This window comes from Lipotes vexillifer, unplaced genomic scaffold, assembly GCF_000442215.2.
Source record: "Lipotes vexillifer unplaced genomic scaffold, Lipotes_vexillifer_v1.1 scaffold97, whole genome shotgun sequence".
In the NCBI taxonomy this organism is placed as follows: Eukaryota; Metazoa; Chordata; class Mammalia; order Artiodactyla; family Lipotidae; genus Lipotes; species Lipotes vexillifer.
In genome coordinates, this window is record NW_006775688.1 from 243380 (window position 1) to 265772 (window position 22393).

The 22393-nt window shown below is 42.8% G+C and overlaps 2 protein-coding genes across 3 annotated transcripts in view; both read left to right on the top strand.

The window, feature by feature from the left end:
- Positions 1–10403, top strand: part of NPL (N-acetylneuraminate pyruvate lyase) — a 38304-nt gene extending 27901 nt beyond the window's left edge. The window contains exons 10-12 of one of the 2 annotated variants that reach the window (XM_007450131.1): positions 2758–2842; positions 6584–6623; positions 9653–10260. In XM_007450131.1, coding sequence (XP_007450193.1) covers positions 2758–2842; positions 6584–6623; positions 9653–9837 — 310 coding nt within the window. In that variant the 3' untranslated portion in view covers positions 9838–10260. Of the gene's footprint in view, positions 1–2757; positions 2843–6583; positions 6624–9652 lie in introns of both variants that reach the window. The other variant, XM_007450130.1, reaches the window with a different exon arrangement.
- Positions 10404–21810: 11407 nt separating this feature from the next.
- Positions 21811–22393, top strand: part of DHX9 (DExH-box helicase 9) — a 52653-nt gene continuing 52070 nt past the window's right edge. Inside the window, exon 1 of the mRNA XM_007450132.1 lies at positions 21811–21942. Within this exon, the coding sequence (XP_007450194.1) occupies positions 21832–21942 (111 nt within the window). The 5' untranslated portion in view covers positions 21811–21831. The remainder of the gene's footprint in view (positions 21943–22393) is intronic.

Genomic DNA, 22393 nt, shown 5'->3' on the forward strand with positions numbered 1-22393 from the left:
TTCTTTATCAGAAATTATTTGGGGCTTCCCTGGTGGCACAGTGGTTGAGAGTCCACCTGCCGATGCAGGGGACACGGGTTCGTGCCCCGGTCCGGGAGGATCCCACATGCCGCGGAGTGGCTGGGCCCGTGAGCCATGGCCGCTGAGCCTGCGCGTCCGGAGACTGTGCTCCACAACAGGAGAGGCCACAACAGTGAGAGACCCATGCACTGCAAAAAGAAAAAAAAAGAAGAAGAAGAAATTATTTGGTTACAAATAACAGAAAGCCATTCAAACTAGCTTATGTGAAAGAAGGTAAGTTATTATAAAATACTGGGAAATTTCATAAAACCCAAGGGGAGGAAGTGCAGTGAGGTCTCAGAGAAGATGAGAACCTAAAACTACAAAGCTCTCAACAGCCAAGGCAGATCGTTCTCCACCTGTGGTCCTTTGGACATCCCTTTATTTGCCTTTCTCTCCAGATGGGCTTTCTCTGCTTCAGCATGCATGTGACCAGTCATGGGGTCCAAATGGGGCATCTCAGGATATCACTGGATAGTACTGCCAAGTCAGGTGTCCATGTAAGGTCCAGTCAGCTGCAGCTAGGAAGGTAGAATCATGTGGCCTGATGTCTACTCAGCAGAAGGCCTAGGGACGTTCAATTTGGCATGTCCACTGCACATGTTAACCTAGTTTAGTAGCAATGTGCCTGCAAGCAGATTGACTGAACTATTTACATTAACTGAAAGTGTATTTCCTCCCTGTGGGAAAAGTACAGGGGAAGCAAAGTAATACTCATAGCATATCTTGGTGAGCATGGCTTTGATGAAGAGTAGTTGGGTTGGATGTAATGGTAAGTAATGGTTTGTTCACTGAGCCAGGATGCCTGCAACATCTATCATCACTACAGGCCATTTCCTCCAAGGAAACCTGAATGCCTGGATCTGCTGACCTTGGAAATTCTTACTTTTTTTTTTTCTGGCCCCCATACTAGGCATTTTTATTCTGTCAACAGAATCTGAAAGCAAAGTAAATTTGATTACACTTCATTCCTCCTTAATTATGATCACATTCCTCTCTAAATGAGGATACGTCTGAGACCCCTGGGATTCAAATTAGAGTATTCTGAAACCCCTTAGACATTCATGCACATCTTGCGACTTTGGGTGTTTCACATCTGCAGGTAACTTATCTCAATGATTATATTTTATTCTTCCCTACTTTTTTTTTTTTTTTTTTTTTTTTGTGGTACACGGGCCTCTCACTGTTGTGGCCTCTCCCGTTGCAGGCCCAGCGGCCATGGCTCACGGGCCCAGCCGCTCCGCGGCATGTGGGATCTTCCCGGACCAGGGCACGAACCCGCGTCCCCTGCATCGGCAGGCGGACTCTCAACCACTGCACCACCAGGGAAGCTGTTCCCTACTTTTTTACGAGAAGATAGTGTGAACTTCATATTCTCGGAATGCCTTGTATTGACTCCAGGGACTACATTTATGAAGTACCAACAATATTCTGTTCCTGGTACCAAGATGAAGCTCTTTTCTGATCCTGAGTTACTGTAGGAGAAGTCATTAGAAACTGGGGAAACATCTTTGTTCTGAATTTCTAGAACCTTCTACCTTGCTGGTTTCTCTAAGAATTCAGTGATTAGTCTAAGATATTTGTCTTTATTGGTAGAGTTAAAGATTCTTTTTTAAGTCAGCAAGAACATTTTATGATATCAAATAACGTTCTCATCTCCATTTTTTCTGAAATGTAATAGAATAAGCAGTATGAAGGGATGGTAAGCTTCTCGACAACTCTGTAGCCCTTCTTTGAGACATAGTTTCTTCACAGCAAAATGGAAACCACACCTACCTCACAGGGCTCTGAGAGGATTAGACATGGTTTATGTCAGGTACCTGGAATACAATAGTCAATAAATGGTCCTCTTATTATTATTATCCGTATTAATATTATTATTAGAAACTAGTCTCTGGGTAACATATAACTTGGCAAAGAATTTAGATAATCTGCTAGTATTTGCCCCTTTTACTGTGGTGCTACATTCACCCAGTTCCTCAGCATAGGGTTTTTAGGACCCACCTCAGATACTACATTTTTTTTTCTAATTTTTATTTATTTATTTATTTATTTATTTTTGGCTGTGTTGGGCCTTCGTTGCTGTGCGAGGGCCTTCTCTAGTTGCGGCGAGCAGGGGCCACTCTTCATCGCAGTGTGCGGGCCTCTCACTCTCGCGGCTTCTCTTGTTGCGGAGCACAAGCTCCAGATGCGCACGCTCGGCAGTTGTGGCTCACGGGTCTAGCTGCTCCGCGGCATGTGGGATCTTCCCAGACCAGGGCTCGAACCCGTGTCCCCTGCATTGGCAGGCAGACTCTCAACCACTGTGCCACCACGGAAGCCCTCAGATACTACATTTTATCCGCAGTTCTTACCTAGCATTGCACCTCTGTGTGTGCCCTGGGCCAGGTGTTGCCCTCAATCACTCCTTGCCAAATACACCTCTGTCTTTCACTTTTTTTCTTTTTTCTAACTTTACCCTTTTTCTATTTTTCTCCCTTTTCTTTATTCCTTTTGGTGTTCTCTGCATCCTCTGCACTGCTTAGTGTTGCTGGAAAACTCAGAACTGAAGACACCTGATCCTTTAATAGATTAGGGCCTAAAAATAGACTTCTGGAAGGCTTGGTAGATTTTTCCCTTTTGAGCATTAGAGGGGTTTGAAGAGCTGGACCTTCTCGCTAAGTTATTGATCCTGCAGATGTGCTGTTTTCTTTCCAGTACCTATAACTACCTGGGAAAAAAGACAAACCAGATGTTGGAGGCTTTTGAACGGAAGGACTTCTCCTCGGCCCTGAACCATCAGGTTAGCTTTCTTTTCCCTTCATATAAATCACAGCCTTTTTTCTTTCCCACTTGAGAATTCTTATTTTCTCTCACCAGCATTCCTACCACACCTGCCCTCCTTAAGATTGCCTAGCTGCTTCTTTCTGTGCTTTCCTTCTTTTTCTTGTTTAAAACCAAACCTGTGCCCATTATCCATGTTTCCTGTATGTCTTATCAGGACAGGCCCCACACAGGAATGACTCCTTTCTGTTCTTCCTAGAAATGATCTTATTTTTAGTCTACATTCAAAGTATTTTTATGACTGTGAAATAATGGTGATAGATTTTGGGGGAAATGACCACATGCCATCCCCTTGAGAACTTCACACCTGAGTCACCAGAGTATATAAGGAAGCTATGAGGCTGGTGATCTAAAAAGGGGAGACTTAATCCAAAGTCAGAGCAGGTCAGTCCTCTTTGCCCTGGAAAGGTGCTGAGAACTGAAAACATTCACCAGGCAGGAAACAAGAGCCGAATAGGTGATCCAAAAGGAGACACTGGCTTTGAAACAGGAAGAGAAAAGCAGCAGGATCTGCTTTACCCCAGCGTAGACCCCTGGGGGAAACGGTGGCTGCTGTTAACGTTACAGGGAGGACAGCCTAGCTGTCCAGAGAAGGAAGAGCCTCACCGAAGGGTAGAACCGGCCCCACAGCTGGTAGTGTGTATACGTTAGGTAAACAGAATAAGGTGGGAAGAAATAGGGTAGGCACTACAGAGAGACTTCTGGAGGCCGAGAGGCCCAGGAACTTTCAGGATCATAAAAGTGACTGAGAGGAGTGTCCCAAGAAAATGAGTGAGAATGAAAGGCATAAGCAAGATCAGAGCAGGTGGTCAGTCCCAGTAAGTTTAGATAAGGGATCTTTTGAACAGGACGGGCCACCATCAGGGCAGTCAGAAATTACAGAGCAGAAGTCACAAAGCATCCTGGAGGTTTGAGGGAGTGAACCTGAGCTCCAACCAAGAAGAGAACAGGAGGAAGCTGTTGCCAGCAGTAATTAAATACATCCCTACCCTTTAACCCTGAACACTGAGCAAGCCTAAATCTACTTCCTACTTAACTTAAAGCTTAAATAGCTTATTTAATATTCACCTTTATTCAGCCACAGACCAGGAACAGCGTAAGGACTTAGGAAGCTATGTCAACTAGATTAAACATTGGCAAGACTTTGGTTTAGATTAAGATATGAAGTCTGAATTGTGTGGACTCTGCCATCTCTTTTCTTTTTTTTTAATTAGTTTGTTTATTTATTTATTTATTTATTTATTTATTTATCTTTGGCTGCCTTGGGTTTTCGTTGCTGTGCGCGGGCTTTCTCTAGTTGTGACAAGCGGGGGCTGCTCTTCGTTGCGGTGCGCAGGCTTCTCATCGCGGTGGCTTCTCTTGTTGCGGAGCACGGGCTCTAGGCATGCGGGCTTCAGTAGCTGTGGCATACGGGTTCAGTAGTTGTGGCTCGCGGGCTCTAGAGCACAGGCTCAGTTGTTGTGGTGCACGGACTTAGTTGCTCTGCAGCACGTGGGATCTTCCCGGACCAGGGCTTGAGTCTGTGTGCCCTGCATTGGCAGGTGGATTCTTAACCACTGCGCCACCAGGGAAGTCCCTGCCATCTTTTCTCATATACGATTTTCTTTTTCCTAAGTTTCCCAGGAAAAATTATTTCTGAAAATTTCAACCTGTTCTGAGCTGAATGATGTGAAAATCGTAGGATGGAGTAAACTGTGAAACAGCTGTGATACAGAACCTTTCCACTTAGTGGTTTCTTTTATTGGCTGTTTCAATTTCCATCTCTTTCTTTTTTTTCTTTTAGTCCTACTCAAATAAATCACCTCACCCAAAACAGTATTGGTAAGCAGTTTAGTTTACCACATTCTGTTTTTTCTTACAGAAAGCAAGTGTGAGCAGGTCTCATTTACTCACTTATTAATATACCATGGGCTGAACTGAATATATAATTTCAATAAAACTGGTCTCTGCCCTAAAGGAGTTTGCAGTCAAGTGAAGAAACAGATAAATAAAAAGTTAGGGCTAAACTTACTCATTCTCATGGACTTTATTTTTGGCTGTGTTGGTCTTCGTTGTGGCGGCGAGCGGGAGCTACTCTTCGTTGCAGTGCGTGGGCTTCTCATTGCAGCGGCTTCTCTTGTTGCAGAGCACGGGCTCTAGGTGCGTGGGCTTCAGTAGTTGTGGCGCACAGGCTCAGTAGCTCCGCGGCATGTGGGATCTTCCCGGACCAGGGCTCGAACCCATGTCCCCTTCAGTGACAGGCAGATTCTTAACCACTGTGCCACCAGGAAGTCCATCATTCTCATGGACTTAAATGCCATCTGTTACATTTACAAAGTGAAATGACACATGTACAGAGATATTCCTTATAGCATTGTTTATACTAGCAAAAGATAGAAACAGCCCAAATATCCACCCATAAGGAAATAGTTAAATACATTATGTTTGAGTTATTTAATGGAATTATATACAGCCCTTTAGAAGGATGAGATACTTTTATATGCACACATCTGGAGAGATCTCCATGATACATTAAGTGTAAAAAAAAGCAACAAAGTAGAGACTTCTGAATGTAATGTGCCATACTTTGTGTGTTAGGGAATAAAAGAACATGTGCATTTATGTTTGTAAGGCTTGATATCAAAATTTTATTCTGCATTGGCTTTTTTATTACTAGTATACAATTGATTAAAACAACATAAAAGTGAAATGTTATTGAAAATCCGTCTCTTGATGAGATGAATGGGAATCTTTTTTTTTAAGAATTGCTTCATGAATTTGTGGATGAATATCCTTTAATGCTAGGATGAGTTAAAGTTCAGCATCAATACTATTTCTGTTTTTTGCTTTTATAAAAATAAGTGCTGTGATACCCTGTTTATATATATTAGTAGATAAGAATGGAAGAAACTTTGGTATAGCAATGTCACTCAGTTCTTTGAGCAGTTTTTGAGTCATATGCTTGATCATTTAATGATTTTCAACTGACAACCTGAATCACAACATTAAAAGCAAAGTTGAAAGGAAAAAATTGAAAACCTTATGATTCTTTAGAGGACTTGTTATCCATTAATTAAAGGAATCACTCTGTCAGCTCTCTTTGTGGATGCCAATACCAACATTTTGATTTGCTCCTTTATTTGGTTCCCAGAGGTGTCCCAAGGCAGTGATATAAGAGGTATGTCTTTATTTTTTTCAAAAGTAGAAGACTGAAAAGGGAAATATAAAAGGACAAGCTACACCTCCATTATGTGCAACTTCTTATTCTGATCAGTTTTAGAAATAGCACTTACGGAAGTTGAGGGTCTAGAAATTGCCATAAATCTTAGCCTTGACCAAGTGTCCCTGAGGTATCCTGGAAAGTACCCTAGAGGTTAGAGTACCCCAGTTTGGAAACTGCACTAGCTGATAAGTTTACCTCTGTAACCTAGGAGGGTAAAGGTTACCGTCCCCATCCTAACTCTCTATTGTACAATTCCTTCATTGGAGCTTCTTTTCTTCATGGGCTCATTTCATAAAAGCTTATATATATGAAAAGATCCTACCTTATCCTGGGTAGATCTCAGTCATCCTCACTTGGCTGTTCTCCACTCCAACAGACCCTCAGAAAACTAAGGTGTGTGGACTTTGTAGTTTGGGGTTTCTGCACTTTGACCTCTAAATTCTTTAAATTATCACAGTTTAGTAATTACTGACTATAGATTTGTTTGTTCCTTTCCAGTTTTGTATTCAGAGATTTATCAACTTTGTGGCCAAACTAGGTAAGTTTCCCTCTTTGTCTCCTACTGGAGAGTGTAAAGGAAATAGACTTTCTCTGAGGGTTTCAGAGAAGGTGATGAGGGACTTTCATCACTTTCTCTGAGGGTTCAACAAGAACACCTTTTAATCAGCTGCAAGCAAAGTTTTATTCCTAATACTAACTTCCAGGGCCAATCCTATAAAATGGTGAAGTAAACCTAGTTGGAAGGTCTTGGCAACCTTCTACAAATCTCTCTCCTCCAGCTAAGCACTTTGTTCACCTCCCCACTCTGCTCACACACCATTTTTTTTAACCCCTTCTCTCCTACACCATCAACACTCCCTCCCTTTACTTGCCTCTGCTCATTAAAATTCTACTACCACACTATAACTGATTTAAGCCCAAGTGTTTAGAGGAAGGCAGTTTGAATACAGATCTTACTAAACTGTGAATGACTGACAGCTCTCCCAAGAGTATCTGCAATTTTAAAAGAGTTTATTAACACAAGTAAGCTTAAATGGATGGAGGTTTGAATAATATGACAGTGTAAAGTTTGAGGGAAATACAGTGAATTTGAGTAGAGAAACCTCTCCACAGTCTCCTAAGTCTTATCCCATAACAAATGATAAATGCCCCTATTCACTCCACTTCTGCAAGAGATTGGCCCTTCCTGAGGACCTGGGTCAAGTCCAGGAAAAGTTTTAGGTTTATTCTTGGCAGACCTCCTACCTTCCTTTCAGAGCCTTTCTGCCTCTTCCTGGCAGCTCCTCCCAAGCCCTAAGCACCTATTATGTACTATGCCCCTCATTCTTGCAGGATTTTTCAGCCAACTCTTTATCCTTCAAAGAGAGTACTGCCCATTTGCTTTTCCACTTGGATGATTTTTGTCATATTTGTGTACCACCAGTACTATTATTACCTAATATCATTCCCTTGTCCTAAGGAATACTTCTCACAAAATCGTGGGTTTAGCATATGTTCCTAAAATGCATTAAAGTAGATTTTGAACTACTACTGGTTCTATAGTTTTTTAAAGAACTAAACGTTTACCTGTACATGTAAGATCCCTTTGCATACCGGCAGTGATTCTGCAGTAGTTTTGTAAAGTATAGCTGTAAGGTATTAGCTGAAAGGATTTACTCTTTTGCCAGATTTTGGCATTTTAAAAGAGGCCTCTTGAAGACAGTTTTTATGATCTAAAAGAACATATCTTTAAAGAGCTCACTTCAGACTTCCTTGGGGGTTGGAGTTTTCATGGTTTAGTCAAAGAAAGACTTGTTTTTTTCTTTCGTTTTTTTGAGATAAAACTGACATGCAGCACTGTATAACTCTGTTTCTGTTTTATTATGTTTGTTCATTTTTTGTTTTTTAGATTCCACGTATAAGTGAAATCATACAGTATTTGTCTTTTTCTGTCTGACTTATTTCACTTAGCATAATACCCTCTAGGTCCATCTGTGTTGTCACAAACAGCAAGATTTCATTTTTTTATGGCTGAGTAATATTCCATTGTATATAAGAGAGACTTAATCTTAATAAACATGATAAAGCCTTATCATGAAGGTAGCTCTCAATCTTCCACCATTCATAATAAGCCTAGGAGGGCCATTTTGCATTTAGCAAAGTATATTCTATATATTTAGCCAAGCTAGTATTTTTCTTCCCAATGCTCAATTGTTACTGTAACCAAATTACCTTAGTAAAAGAAAGTTACTTCTCATACCTTTGATCCAAGAGCAATAGCTAGTTAAGAAAACAAATATCTTCCTGTGCTATATTCTGGATTACTTCCTTAAATCTACCTTCAGAATCACTAATTCTATCTTTAGCTATGTTTTCTACTGTTTAGTTTTACTGATTATATATTTTTAATTTCTAGCATTTCTTTTTGGCTTTTTCTTCCAGATCTTCCAGTTCCTTATTTATATGCCCTTCTCTTAGCCTATGGCTTCTATTCTTACGTTTATCTCTGTGAAGCCTCTTTCAGAATTTTGTATCATCTTTTCTCAGGATGTAAAATTTGTCAGTTGTGCATTTGCTGTCTCTCATGCAGCTCCTTTTTCCTCGTGTGCTTTGTAATTTTTAACTCTGATTTCATCTTCAGAGACAGCTGTTTTCTGGAGAATCCATTGTACTCTAGGTTGTGAGTTGTCCCATCAAATGATTTTACATTTGCCTCTGCTAGGACACTATAGTTTCATCAGTTCTAACCAGTCTTTAGGTATATTTCTTAGTATGGTTCCTGTACCAAGCACATAATGCAAATACGGATCCAGCATTCATATATGGCACAGGCTTGGGATTTCATTTATATGATCTTTTTCCTTCCACACCCTGGCAGAAGTCATGCTTCCTTGCCTCTCAGACCAGTGGGCCAGTTTTTTTTCTATTGCTCTTCATAGAAGGCTGGCCACCAATTTTATATGGGGAGTTTAATTCCAGCTCTTTGCTGTGTACAGACTCAAGGCTTCATCTTGCATTCCTGATTTTATATGGGGAGTTTAATTCCAGCTCTTTGCTGTGTACAGACTCAAGGCTTCATCTTGCATCCCTGCCCTAGTCTAAAACAGCAGCATTGAGTCATAAACTACCTTAAATAGTGCATTTCTCAGGGACTTCTTAGATTTGTTTGAACTAAATTGTGACCTAGTGACCAAGTCCTACATCATTCAATCCACAACAGTGTATCCCTGAATCAGATTATCCTCATGGACCACTGGCTTCAGCTCCTCCTTACTACTCTGACCTCTTTATTCCTGATACTTCTTGTTCCTCCTTCTTGCTTCTGAGGTTGACTTTGAGTCTCACTTTGTTTTGTTTTACAGTTTGTCAATTTGTTAAAAAGTTTCCAGCATTTCTATATGTTTAAAGCAGGAATAGGGATTTCCTACATCTGCTCAGTCTGCCATATTGACAAGAAATGTTCCCATCTTTTAGTTCCACTTTATCCTGTTATAGTAATCACTGTAAGAATATGGTCTCTTCTTTCGAGTATCTGTGGCAAAGTGGACAGTGCCAGCCATGTTTCCTCATTTATTTTCTCCCGTCTAGGTTTTGGAGTGTCGCAGACCAAAGCCATCATGACTCTTGTCTCTGGGATTCCAATGGGCCCACCCCGGCTTCCACTACAGAAAGCCTCTAGGGAGTTTACTGATAATGCAGAAGCTAAACTGAAAAGCCTAGATTTCCTTTCTTTCACTGATTTAAAGGATGGAAACTTGGAAGCTTGTAGCTAGCACCTCTCTATCAAATCAGGGTATGTACGTTGAGATATAATCCACTTTGAATACTGCATTCATTTCTCAAAAACTTTTTAGATGAGTTTGAACTAAACTTTCCTAGCAAATGAAATCTTGCATCAATCAACAAGTATTTAAATACCTACTATGATCTTTTAAAAGTTTTAATTTATGAAGGGGCAAAAACTCTAAAAGGAGTTATGAGCCCTAAGTCATTCAATGTATCACAGAATTTTGGTGGAGAAGTTTTTGCATAAATGGATAATGTGGAATCAAGAGGAAAATTGTAATTGATTAATTCCATCTGCCTTTGGGAGCTCCCATTATCTTGATTTCTGGTTGTTAATCCTATTTTAAAGTTTTCTAAGTTTAAACCACCATAATGTGCTTTCATTTTAATAAATATTCATTTGGAATCTAGGACAACTCTGAGCTATTGCATTTAGGCAGACATACTAACTTTAATGCCAAATTACAGTGAGACTCAACTATGCACAACTGTTAACAAACCAGTTCACTTGGCTGCTCAGTCTAACTCTAGAATATCTGCTTTCAGATTAATTGCGATGTCGCAGTTTTCCCCAAAAACATTGGGTTAGGTGAAGACTTGCTTCAGTTACTATAACTAAAGGGCCATTAGGGTGGTTTTCACATAACAAAGGAAAGGCCTTCCCCAAGGATGAATTCAAGTCTCTAATTGTTGCTCTAGAGAACTTCTCAAAGTTTCGAAGAACCAAAGAGCTCTGCTCTGGGCACCACAAACTTCCCCTTTCCTCACTGAGAAGAAAGTGTCTCTCAACAGTGCCCTGAATTATTGGAAGTGAAAGTCAGCATCCCTTCTGCCGTGAGCCCAGGGGCTACTTACTGTTATTTCCCAGTCACATTTTCACACAGTCACTTTTCAGTGATAAGAGATTTAGGGAGGACCTAAAGATTTAACTTTAACTTTCTCTACACACCTTCTTTACTTTTTTCTTTCTCTGGACTATATAACTGGCTGCTCAGTCTCCTCTCTAACAAACCCTGGTACATGCCTTCCAGTAACAACGTGTACTGATGGTCAATCCTTAGTGATTTTAAACTGGACTATCCAGTCTAATAACTACCTAAGATTTTATTTTGTTTCTTATCTAATTAGTCTGCTCATGGGCAGAGGAAAAGTATTTGAAATTCATATCAGTTTACTCTATTTTTTAATTTTTAAAAATTAAAAAGAAAATGTTTGCAAAATGAGAATTTGAAATGATCAGTGGATTTAATTATCTTTGCTACCCTTCTCTTTATATCTCCTCACTCCTTTTTTGACCAGGAATAACACACACTGTTTTCTCATATTTCTCTCACCTTTAGGAGTAAGGTATCTGAATTAGAAATTGAACCACAGTGGCTTATGTGAGCTTATATTCTACCTCACTGAAACTTTTCTCTATAGCCGTTAATTTCCTGAAAGAAGAAAAGTGAGGTTTTTGTTAGTCTTTGGTTCTGAGGATGTCATATCCCTACTTAATGATACTAAAGCCAAATTAATTTTTCAGTGAAGATAAATATTGGATATCCACTAAGCAATGAACTCTGCTTTTCTTTTTTTGCTCTTCTGAAATTAGTGCTTGGAGAGCTTTTAACATGATTAATGAGATCTTGTGAACACAAAGTTAAACAAAATGACCAAGGGCTGAGTTTAGCTCTATGTATTTTAACATCCAACTCCGTAGAAACAAGGGACTTCTCCGGTGGCGCAGCATTTGGGACTCCGTGCTCCCAGTGCGGGGGGCCTGGGTTCAATCCCTGGTCTGGGAACTGGATCCCACATGCATGCTGCAACTAAGGAGCCTGTGAGCCGCAAATAAGGAGCTGGCCTGCTGCAACTAAGACCCAGTGCAACCAATCAGGGAAGCACAAAAGAGAAAAACATTCTACAATTTAATACATACAGTGTCATTAGTGGTTTTTTACAGTTGGCTTTTGAGGATAATCTACTGAATTTTTCTGCCAATGACATTTCAGAGTGAAGTTGTCTTCAGGAGTAGACTTCCACAGAGAATCAAGAGTATGACAGTCCAATATATTTTACAGGTGATACCTGACAGTTTATGAGTAGCTGCAGATCACTTTTTTCTCCATTTTTTCCCCAAAGTCTTGGATGATGAACAGGAATCATGACTTTCACCACCACTATAGTGCTCATATAAAGTTTTAGCAGCTTTCAAAATGGAGTTAGGAGAATTCAGGCCAACAAGTTGGCCCAGAATGTATTTCATTTCTTTAGTGGTTCCCTTAGCCATCTGGTTACCTGGATGAGTTTGAATCTGAACATATGGATGTGCCAGAAGCTCAGGAGTGGATACCCTCTGTTTAGGGTCCCTTAGTAAACAACACTTTAACACATCTTGAAGAAGGTATAAATGGAAAATAGGGAAAGGTGTTTAGCAACGTCATTGGGAAGCCTGTGCAGAGTGCACCTAAATGCAAGTCACATCACACTAATTTGTTTGTGTTGGCCTTCTAGAGGAAGGAAAACCATTAGAAAACTTTCAGGTTTTTTTTTTTTTTTTAAAAAAAGAAAGAAACAATGTTATACAGCAGTGGGTTGCTAATAATGCCTTTAAACAAAAGTAAAATTTTGGAATATTATGAATTTATTATTATCTTTGAATTTAGCGTTTAATGTCAAAACTACAGTAATGATGTGAAATATCTTATTTATCACAGTACTAAAAGCTGATTTTTAACATCTTTTCCAAAGTGGAAATCTGAGATTAGTTCATTGGAGATGGTTGGAAGGTCAAAGTGATTTCAGGGACTGGTTTTGTTACTGAGTCCAACAGCACCTCTTAGCCAGTGTTATCCATAAGATTTCAGTCCAAGGAGTAGTAGAGAGTTGGATTCAATATAGTATGAAATAGAAAACAGTATAACATGGTTTTGTGGGAGGCAGGGTTGGCCTTATGCTTCTATGTCTGACCTCAGGCTGTGTGGGTTCCAGTCCCAGCTCCACCACTTACTATCTGTGTGACTACAGCGTTATTTTTTTAATATAAATTTATTTATTTTATTATTTTATTTCATTTACTTTGGGCTGAGTTGGGTCTTTGTTGCTGCTCGGGAGCTTCCTCTAGTTGTGTCGAGTGGGGGCTACTCTTCATTGCTGTGCACGGGCTTCTTATTGCCTTGGCTTCTCCTGTTGTGGAGCACGGGCTCTAGGCACGCAGGCTCAGTAGTTGTGGCACACGGGCTCAGTAGTCGTGGCTCACAGGCTTAGTTGCTCCGCAGCATGTGGGATCTTCCTGGACCAGGGCACAAACCCGTGTTCCCTGCATTGGCAGGTGGATTCTTAACCACTGCACCACCAGGGAAGTCCCTACAACATATTATTTAACTTCTCAGCCATTCATTTATCTCATTGATAGCATGAGAATTATAATATCTATCTTCTGGGGTTATTATGAGGATTACACATATGAAGAAGGTCTTAGAATAGTGTCTGGCACATCTTAGGCACAGTGAAGTGTTAGTTATTGTTAGTTTTTACAGCTATCCAAGGCATTCGGTGTATGTTCTTTATACAACAGAGAGAAGCATTACATTGCTGCTAAACCTTTTAACTCAGTAGGTGCCAAAATAAAGTCGAAAATGATATGAAACCCAAGAATTGAAATTTGCATTTATTATTACTGGAGTCCAGATCATAGTGCCACCCTCAGATTTTTTTCGTAGGTTGGGAATTTCTGACTGTGCTTCTAACAGCAGAGGATGGGGAATGGAAAATATCTGTGGGTTCTTGAATGATCCATGTATCACTATTTGGAAAAAACAAAATGGGAGGATGACTTTTGCTAAGTGATTTCAGAGGACCAAGCAGGTCAAAGAGGCATAGATGAAAAAAGTCATCATCGTTGAAAGATTTGAAGTATTTATGTGTGTATGGGATAGGAAGGTATGTGACATGACTTTTTTTTTTTTTTTCCTTGCGTTATGCGGGCCTCTCACTGTTGTGGCCTCTCCCATTTGCGGAGCACAGGCTCCGGACGCGCAGGCCCAGCGGCCATGGCCCACGGGCCCAGCCGCTCCGCGGCATGTGGGATCCTCCCGAAACGGGGCACGAACCCGCGCCTCCTGCACCGGCAGGCGGACTCCCAAGCACTGCGCCACCAGGGAAGCCCTGACATGACTTTTTGTTTTAAAAATGACACTCTTGAAGCAGTGTGATGAGTAGATTGGAAGACAGACTGGGAACAGGTAAACCGTTAGGTGGCCTATTGTGATAGGTAACCAATGGTGGAGCCACTAAGGAAGTGGCAGCAGGGATGGAGGGGAGGGAATGGAATGAAAAATATTTAGAAAGAATCAACAGAACCTAGATATGGAAGATACAGTTGGCCCTCTGTATGTACGGGTTCCACATCCAAGGATTCAACCAACTACAGAAGGGAAATACTAAAAAAAAAAAAAAATTCCAAAAGGTTCCAAAAAGCAAAACTTGAATATGCTGCACACTGGTAACTATTTACATAACATTTACATTGTAGGTATTATAAGAAATCTAGAGATGATTTAAAGTATACAGGAGGATATCCTATAGGTTATATGCAAACACTATGCCATTTTATTTAAGGAACTTGAGCATCTGTGTATTTTGGTATCTGCAAGGGTCCTGGGACCAATCCCCTGTGGATACTGAGGGACGATTGTACTTGCATTTGTTCTTGATTTCATGTAACAAATTGCCCCTAAACTTAGCAGCTTAAACCTGGAAACATTTATGAATTCACACAATTTCTGAGGGTTGGGAACGAGGAGCAGCTTAACTGGGTGGTTGTGGCACAGAGTTTGTCAGAAGGTTGCAGTCAAGCTATCGGCTAGAGCTTTACTCATCTCAAGGTTCAATTGGAGCTGGAGAATCTGCCTCTAGATTCACTTACCTGTAGTTGTGGGCAGGCCTCTGTTCCTTGCTGGCCCTTGGCCAGAGGCTTCAGTTTCTCACAACGTTATGGCAGCATTCTTCGCCCAGAAAGGGAGATCTGAGAGAGAGATCCACGAGAGAGAGAGAGAGAGAGAGAGAGAGAGAGAGATGGCACACAAGTGAGCCAGAGCTCAAAATAGAAGGCACAGTCTTTTAAAGCAATCTCAGAAGTAGCCTACCATCCCCTTCTGTATGCTATTAGTCAAAAAGGACAACCCTAGGACAATGTAGGATGGGACGACACAGGAAGTGAATTCCAGGAGAGGATCATTGTTGGCCATGTTGAAGGTTGCCTACCACAATAATAAAAGAATCAGAATTGACACCCAGGAATCAAAGCCTGTGGGACATCATGTAGAGAGGCCCACCAAGCGTTTATATATATTGATCTGAAGTTCAAAAAGTTTGGATAGGAGATAGAGGTTTAGAGGGTATCAACACATAGATGGTAGCTGAAACCATGGGAAGAATAAGACTGTCCAGGCAGAGCATATATAGAGTGCTAAGAACAGAACCTGGGCATGACTGGCATTTGGTGTGCTTATAGAGGAAGTTGCATAGGAGTCTGAGATGGACTGATCGGAGACGAGAGCAGAGCTGTGCTCGGAGGAACTCCAAAGTCCTCAAATGTGAGGGGTGGTGATGCTCAGAGAAGATTTGCTTCAGGAGTCTTATCCTTAGAGGAGAATTCAAAGCTCAGAGGAAAATGGGCAGCTGGCAAATGTCACCAGCCCCAAAGGACCAGGGTCTCCCAGCCACCGCTGAAGTCCTCTTTGAAGTGTGGAAAGCCCTGGAACCTCAGCAGTTGGGTACTATGTAGGTTCCATTCCCAACCACCTTGTTGCTCAGGACACAGACTCTAGGGCAGCTCAGAAGCAGCACAACTCACCATCGACTTCCCAAGCTGCAGGGCAGGAGGCTGGAGCTGGAAGAACAGCATCCACCCCACCCCTGGCTCAAGAGAAGGGAAGACTAAACCCAGGGCAGCTGAAGGACCTGCCCAGACCAAGGCCAGTGGTGAGCTGGTAAATGGTTAACAACTGGCTCTGGCAGAGGATGCCGGGGGAAGGGCCCAGACTTGTAGCATTTGCCTATTTCTATGGTTAGATATTCCCACCATGGGATGAGGATCAAGATGGCAGAGTAAGAGGATGTGGAGCTTACCTCCCCCTACACATACATCAAAAACACATCTACGTGTGGGACAAGTCTCACAGAAAACTAACCAGAAACTGGCAGAAGAACTCCTGTGCAACTAAGGCTGCAAGAAAGATTCCCATGTTATCAGGTAGTGTTACCAAGTCCAAGCTCGCTCTGCTTGTCACATGACACGGCAATAAATCGGGAGACAAGGTGCTGAGGCAAGGAATACAACTTTATTCGGAAAGCCGGCAGACCAGTGTCTCAAAGCACCATCTTATCGGGGTCTGGATGCCAGTTTCTTTTATAGAACAGAGAGGGGGAGAAGGTGAGGAAGTAAAGTAAAAAGGCCAGAAGTTTTGCAAATATCCCCTGGAATGGCCAGCCTCGGGGAGGGGATGGGTTAATTTCTTCTTTCTAGCAGCCATTCACAGGTGGACAGGGTCGGATGTTTCCCTGAATAAAGGCACTTTGGTTTAACATTCAGGCAGAGGGGCAGGGTTCCCTGAGGCAGGCCATTATGTATAGACAGTATCCTTTTAGTGAACAATTAGCAACAAAAAGCAAAGGTTAAAGTAAAGAAGCAGGGCTTCCCTGGTGGCGCAGCCTGCTGATGCAGGGGACGAGGGTTCGTGCCCCGGTCCGGGAGGGTCCCACATGCCGCGGAGCAGCTGGGCCCGTGAGCCATGGCCGCTGAGCCTGTGTGTCCGGAGGCTGTGCTCCGCAACGGGAGAGGCCACAACAGTGAGAGGCCCGCGTACTGCAAAACATAAAAATAATAATAATAAAGTAAAGAAGCAGATCCAACATGGAGTCAGGGTTGGCTCTTCCCTGTTACAGTAGGATGGGAAGAAAGGCATCGGGTGGGGACCTGTGACTTTGGGAGGGGACTAAGGAAAAGGGAGATCGCACAGGTGGACACTAGCCCTGAGGAGTGATCAGGTGGAGCCACACACTGGGCATTCGAGTCTTGGGGTCCTACGCAGAAGGATAAGCCCCTTTGGCTGCTTGGAGGACCACTGGGACAGATAAAAAGGCTGGAGGAGCCTAGACTCCACTCGTGAGGAGTGCCCAGGTGCTGGTTTGCCATCAGACACGGTGGAGAGAGGTCTGCCCCAGCGGCTGCCTCCTTGCTATGCTCCCCAGTCTGAGCTAAGAGAACACCCTGGCCCCACTCATTCCACACCACAGCTTGGCAGTGGACCTAGGGCAGCCAGGACCTGGGAAAAGACTTGATCTAGGGATGCCTAGGTAACCCAGGGACCTGGGGTGCGGTCCAGGAGGGGCAGCAGTGGCCATTGTTGGCCCTCACTCAAACAGCACCACAGAAGCAGTCCAGACTTCTCATGACAGCCCAGCCACTTAAACCACTATGACCCTCAGTCCCAGCCTGGCGAATGCGCTGGCCCCAACCACTCCATACCATAACTTTGCATTAGATGTGGGATGGCCACAACTGGGGAGAAGACATGACTTTGGGCTGCTTCTGAGCCGAGCTGTAGATGCCTACAAAGGCAGCACATTGAACATCTGTAAGCATACGAGCCCCATTTACTTCACCATTCCCCTCCTTCGAGGCAAAGGCTTCAGTGCAGGGAGGAGTAAAAACTTACACTTAAAGAGAACAAAGCCAGCCTGAGTCCGACCCTCAGGGCTTCCGCTCCAGCAACTCGGAGCAGACCCCACCCCTGACAGTGTGGTGACAGCCACTGAACGGAGAGGAAGTCCCACCTCACACCGTGCACAGGCTCTAGCTCCTCCAGCACCAGTCACACCCCCTATTAAGGTGATAGTGGCCAGCACACCCTGAGAAAAGATGTGGCTGGTGTCCGCCTGAAATCCAGTCCTCACACCAGAGACACTGGGCAACCAGTCTACATAGGGATGCTCCCACATAAAAACACCTATTCAAGACTACAACAGTTAACTGTTTTCACCTAAATTCATAAAGACAGAGAAAGTTAAGTAAAATGAAAAGACGGAGAAGCTACTCTCAATTGAAAGAGCAACAGAAAACCCCAGAAAAAATAATGAAACATATAATCAGCCTACCAGACAATGAATTCAAAAAGTTGGTAATAAAAATGCTGTGTTCATTATCTGCTACAAAACACTTGCAATTCACTTATGCTAGTTGGGTTTCACTTATCATAAAAAAAAACACCTGCTGCTTTAAGCACCCTGGAAGGGGACAAAGAAACAAAAGATTAACGGGTTTCCCCGAATGATTTTGTTCCTATTTGAAGAGAGCAAACACATGGAGAAAATAAAAGAATGAGTAATGCTCGAGAATGCTGTTGTTATTCTGATCATAGGAGCAACAGAGTTTTAAAGGGATTAATCACAGTAAGCTAGAAGAGTTGGGAAAAAACGTAGTGAAAGAGGTGAAATATGAGGATGATGAAGTATGATGGGGCCAGATAATTGATTAGTCTGGATTCTGTGGAACAACCCCAGGTGAAATATTTTGTATTGTTGCCTCCGTGGGAAGCACTAGAGTTCAAAAACTTAACAGTGACTAATACAATCGTTAAGAATCCAAATTATTCCAAAGACTCTGAAGATAAGAGGTTATCCAATGTGAGCAAAAACAACCTTGCAGTTTTTGTCTATTCATTAAACTAGTTTTTACTGAGCACTGGATGTACCAAGCACTGCAGCGAGCTAGCCAGGCAGGGTTCCTGCCTTCACTGAGCTTATGTCTTTCAGGAGACGTTCACGTTAGAGTATCTGACTCACTACACCACCACCTACTGAACACCTATTGTGTGCCACATACACATGATAAGCTCCCTTCACATATGCCATCCTGTTTAACTGCCTCAACAACCCTATAAAGTTAGCACCTGAGATTTCCAGTTCTGTCTTCGAAGGGCACCTCATCTACCACAGGTCCCTATGCCAGAAGCTGCAAAACATTTTGCTGCATTAAAATGCCACAGGTCCCCAACTCGCAAAAAACTTTCAGAAGTAGGTATTGCACTACAGGAAGAAGCAGGGCTTGGGCGCCCGGGGCCAGGCGCAGTGGCTCTCCCAGCCGACGAGCCTCTACCAGCCGCTTGGTAGCTGCAGCCCCGCCCCTCCCTCTGGGCGCCCTTTGTCCCAAGCTCGCTTTCTGCGCATGCTTAGCGCACTGACCCCGCCCTCCTTGGCGCCGCGATCGGAGCCATTTCGCCGCCGCTGCTGCCTCTGACTCCGTGCGTGTGGCTTTGCGTTCGCTGTGTGTCCGTCGCTAAGGCCGAAGCCACGGACGGTCCTAAGAGGGCTGTGCTCTCGGGTACCAGGAAGCGGACGCCGGTAAGGGAAAGACGTTCTTGTCACTCGTTGGGCCCCGCGGCTCTGCCGCCGGGCTTTGTTGCCAGGCGCGGGCGGCGGGGGCGGGGAGGGGGAGGGGAGCCGCCCAGCCGGGTTCCCGGATTGCGCGTTGCGTGCTGCTGGCCGCGCCGCGCTTGCGCTGTTCGGGGCCGCGAGGTGGCCCCCGGTTCTCCGCGCAGCTGGTCACGGTCCGGTCTCCGGAGCAATCAGACCCCACTTCCTCCTCCGCCTTGCTCGCGGCGGTGGCGCTGTCGCCGTCGCCACAGAGTGAAAGGGGGTGAATCGTCTGAGGGTGAGCCCGTTGAGGCGCCGCCAATCACGCCTAGGGCCCATGCCACAAATACTGGGTGCTGTCTTGCGGGTGTTGTGGACAGAGTAAACAGGTTAGGCACAGTCCTTGCCCTTCCCTCCCAGAGGTTGCTGTCGTGGCGCGGGGGTGGCAGTAGGGAAACAAATGTCTGTAGGTTTCGGTAAAAAGATCATGAGGAATTAGTGTAAAGGGAGGGAGCTACTTTAGATAGGGTGGCAAGGGCAGGCTTTTCGGAAGAGGTAGACCTTTGAGCCGATATCTCGGCCATCGGGCGGAGAATGCGTCAGCTATGAAGACGCGGAGGAAAAGCAGAACTGCAGAGACCGAAGGGATTAGTTAGTGTTTACTGGCAGGGATTGGAAAGAAACTGAAAGAAGGCCATGTGACTGGAGTGTGGTGAGAATTTAAGGGATTTAGCGGTAACCAGAGTGGAAATGGGAATCATTTAGGACGTTCTGGCCGCACTCCAGGTGGGCAGTAGTGGTAGCGGGGAGAAGGGAGAGAAGCGAATGGATTGGAGACATGTTTTGGAGGCAGAAGTACGCAGTAAATCAGTAGTAGATCAGGACTACCTGGCTTGGAATTCTGGATCCCCCAGTTAGGAGCTCTGTCTCCCGGGGCAGGTTATTCTTTGGCTCAGTTTACTCACCTGTAAAAAGGGAATAATAGTAATGTTTACCTATACAGTGTTGTAAGGGTTAAATAAAATAGTTCACATAGATGCTCCTTTAAGGATACCGACTGGCACATAATAACGGCTCTACAAGGTATAGCTGTGGAGGATCTTGAGGGACTGGGAAATTCCCAAATGGTGACGTGAGTAACTTGGTGAATGGAGGTGCCATTTAGGGAGACGGGAACAATGGGATTGGCGGGAAAAGGAACAGGTTTGGGAGGAAATTTAAAATTCTGTTTGCGATCCCAAGTTAGCATTCAGATGGGTCCGTTTGTGCTGCAGTTGGATTAGCTTCATTTTGGAGCTTAAAGAGAAAAGACTGAACTTTCAATATATATTTGGGCATCATTAGCATATAGTTGATATTTAATATTATGGAGTTAGAAGAGACTACCGAGGGAGGAAGGAATTTGATAGTGTAGTCCTTCATATTTCATGCTGCTCATTCACGCTGAGGGCTTGTTTTTTAATTATTCATGGTTGGAATTTGTAGATAGACATCATCAGCGTTCCACAGCTTTTCATTAATAGAATGTCCCCAGGGTTAACCTGTGACTACAGAATAAATTTTTTATACTAGGGTCAGGTTGGATGACACAAGGCTTAGGTGCTAACAAAATGCAGTAAACATTAACAGAAGACAGAGACAATGCTAGCAGTGGGGTTTCTTCTCACATCACAGCAAAACTAAATTTGTAGCATATTTTCTCTGGTTCTTAATTTACTCTCAGATACCTTGCTTGTAACTCAGACTCAGGCTCCATATCTTTTGCTATCTTATAACCTGGAGTAGAGGGAGAATGCCAACAAGTATGGTATGTTGCACTTCAAGAAAACAGAATATTCTCAAATTTTAATGAATAACAAGGCCTAAAGGAGAGATCTGGCACAGAATATTTAAGTTCATTGATTACTGTTTCCAGTTTAAGTGCTGTATTTGGACTTACTAACATAATATGTTGCCTACAACTTTGAGGGCAGTCTGTTACGAGACGTCCAAATGAGGATAAACTATTGGATTTATATATAAAATGATTGATGACCATTTTTTAATATAGTAGTTTGGGTTTGAATTTAGACCTCCACAGTGGATAACTTAGAAAAGTTACTAAAACTTTCTATGCCCTACTTTCTTCCTCTGTAAAAAGATGATATAGTAGGATCTACTGTGTATACTGTTATCTACCATTGTTGTAAGGATTAAATTAGTTAAAACACATAAAGTGCCTCTTGTAAAAAGTAGGACATTACATAAAATGTCTTTCAAGAAAAGATAAAAACCACTTGTAGTTACCTGAAGATAACGCTTGGGGGGATATGTCTTTTCCAGTCTTGATTTACCTATGCGTACTTTTTGTGTAGTTCAGATCATACTTTAGTATCCTGCTTTTTCTTATAACATGTCATAGACTTTCCAGTTATGTCATTAAAATTTCTTCATAGGCAATGTTAATAGCAGCATGATAGAATATCCTGTACTTAACCTAGATTTTCAGTAAATTCCAGGTTGGTAATTTCCAGTGTTTGTTCTTATAAATAATGCTGTTTTTAACTAACTTGTTTCTTAGGTCTGAAGAAGACACTTGAATCATGGGTGATGTTAAAAATTTTCTGTATGCCTGGTGTGGCAAAAGGAAGATGACCCCAACCTATGAAATTAGAGCAGTGGGGAACAAAAACAGGCAGAAATTCATGTGTGAGGTACTAAAACAATACAGTTTACATTTATGTGACTTTTGAGGCTTATTTTATTATTAAAAAAACAATGTTTTCTGTTTGAAAATGTTAATGTGTTGTACGTTGGGAAATCATCTTTACTGTGACTTGCCTGTTACGTCTACTTCATTATGAATCATTTTCAAGTGAGCATTACTGTTTTTTGGGTTTTTTGTGGCTGCATCACACAGTTTGTGGGATCTTAGTTCCCCAACCAGGGATTAAACCTGGGCCCCCTGGCAGTGATAGTGCAGAGTCCTAACCACTGGACCTCCAGAGAATTCCCTGAGCATTACTTTTAAAACAATCAGATAGATAAATTATTCTAATTAGAACGTGAATCTTCCACAGCTTCCATAGTACCAGTAGTGCAGATTAGAAAAGTTGGACCAACTGTTTGTAGTTTTACTAGTTCCAGTAGAAAGTATATCAATTC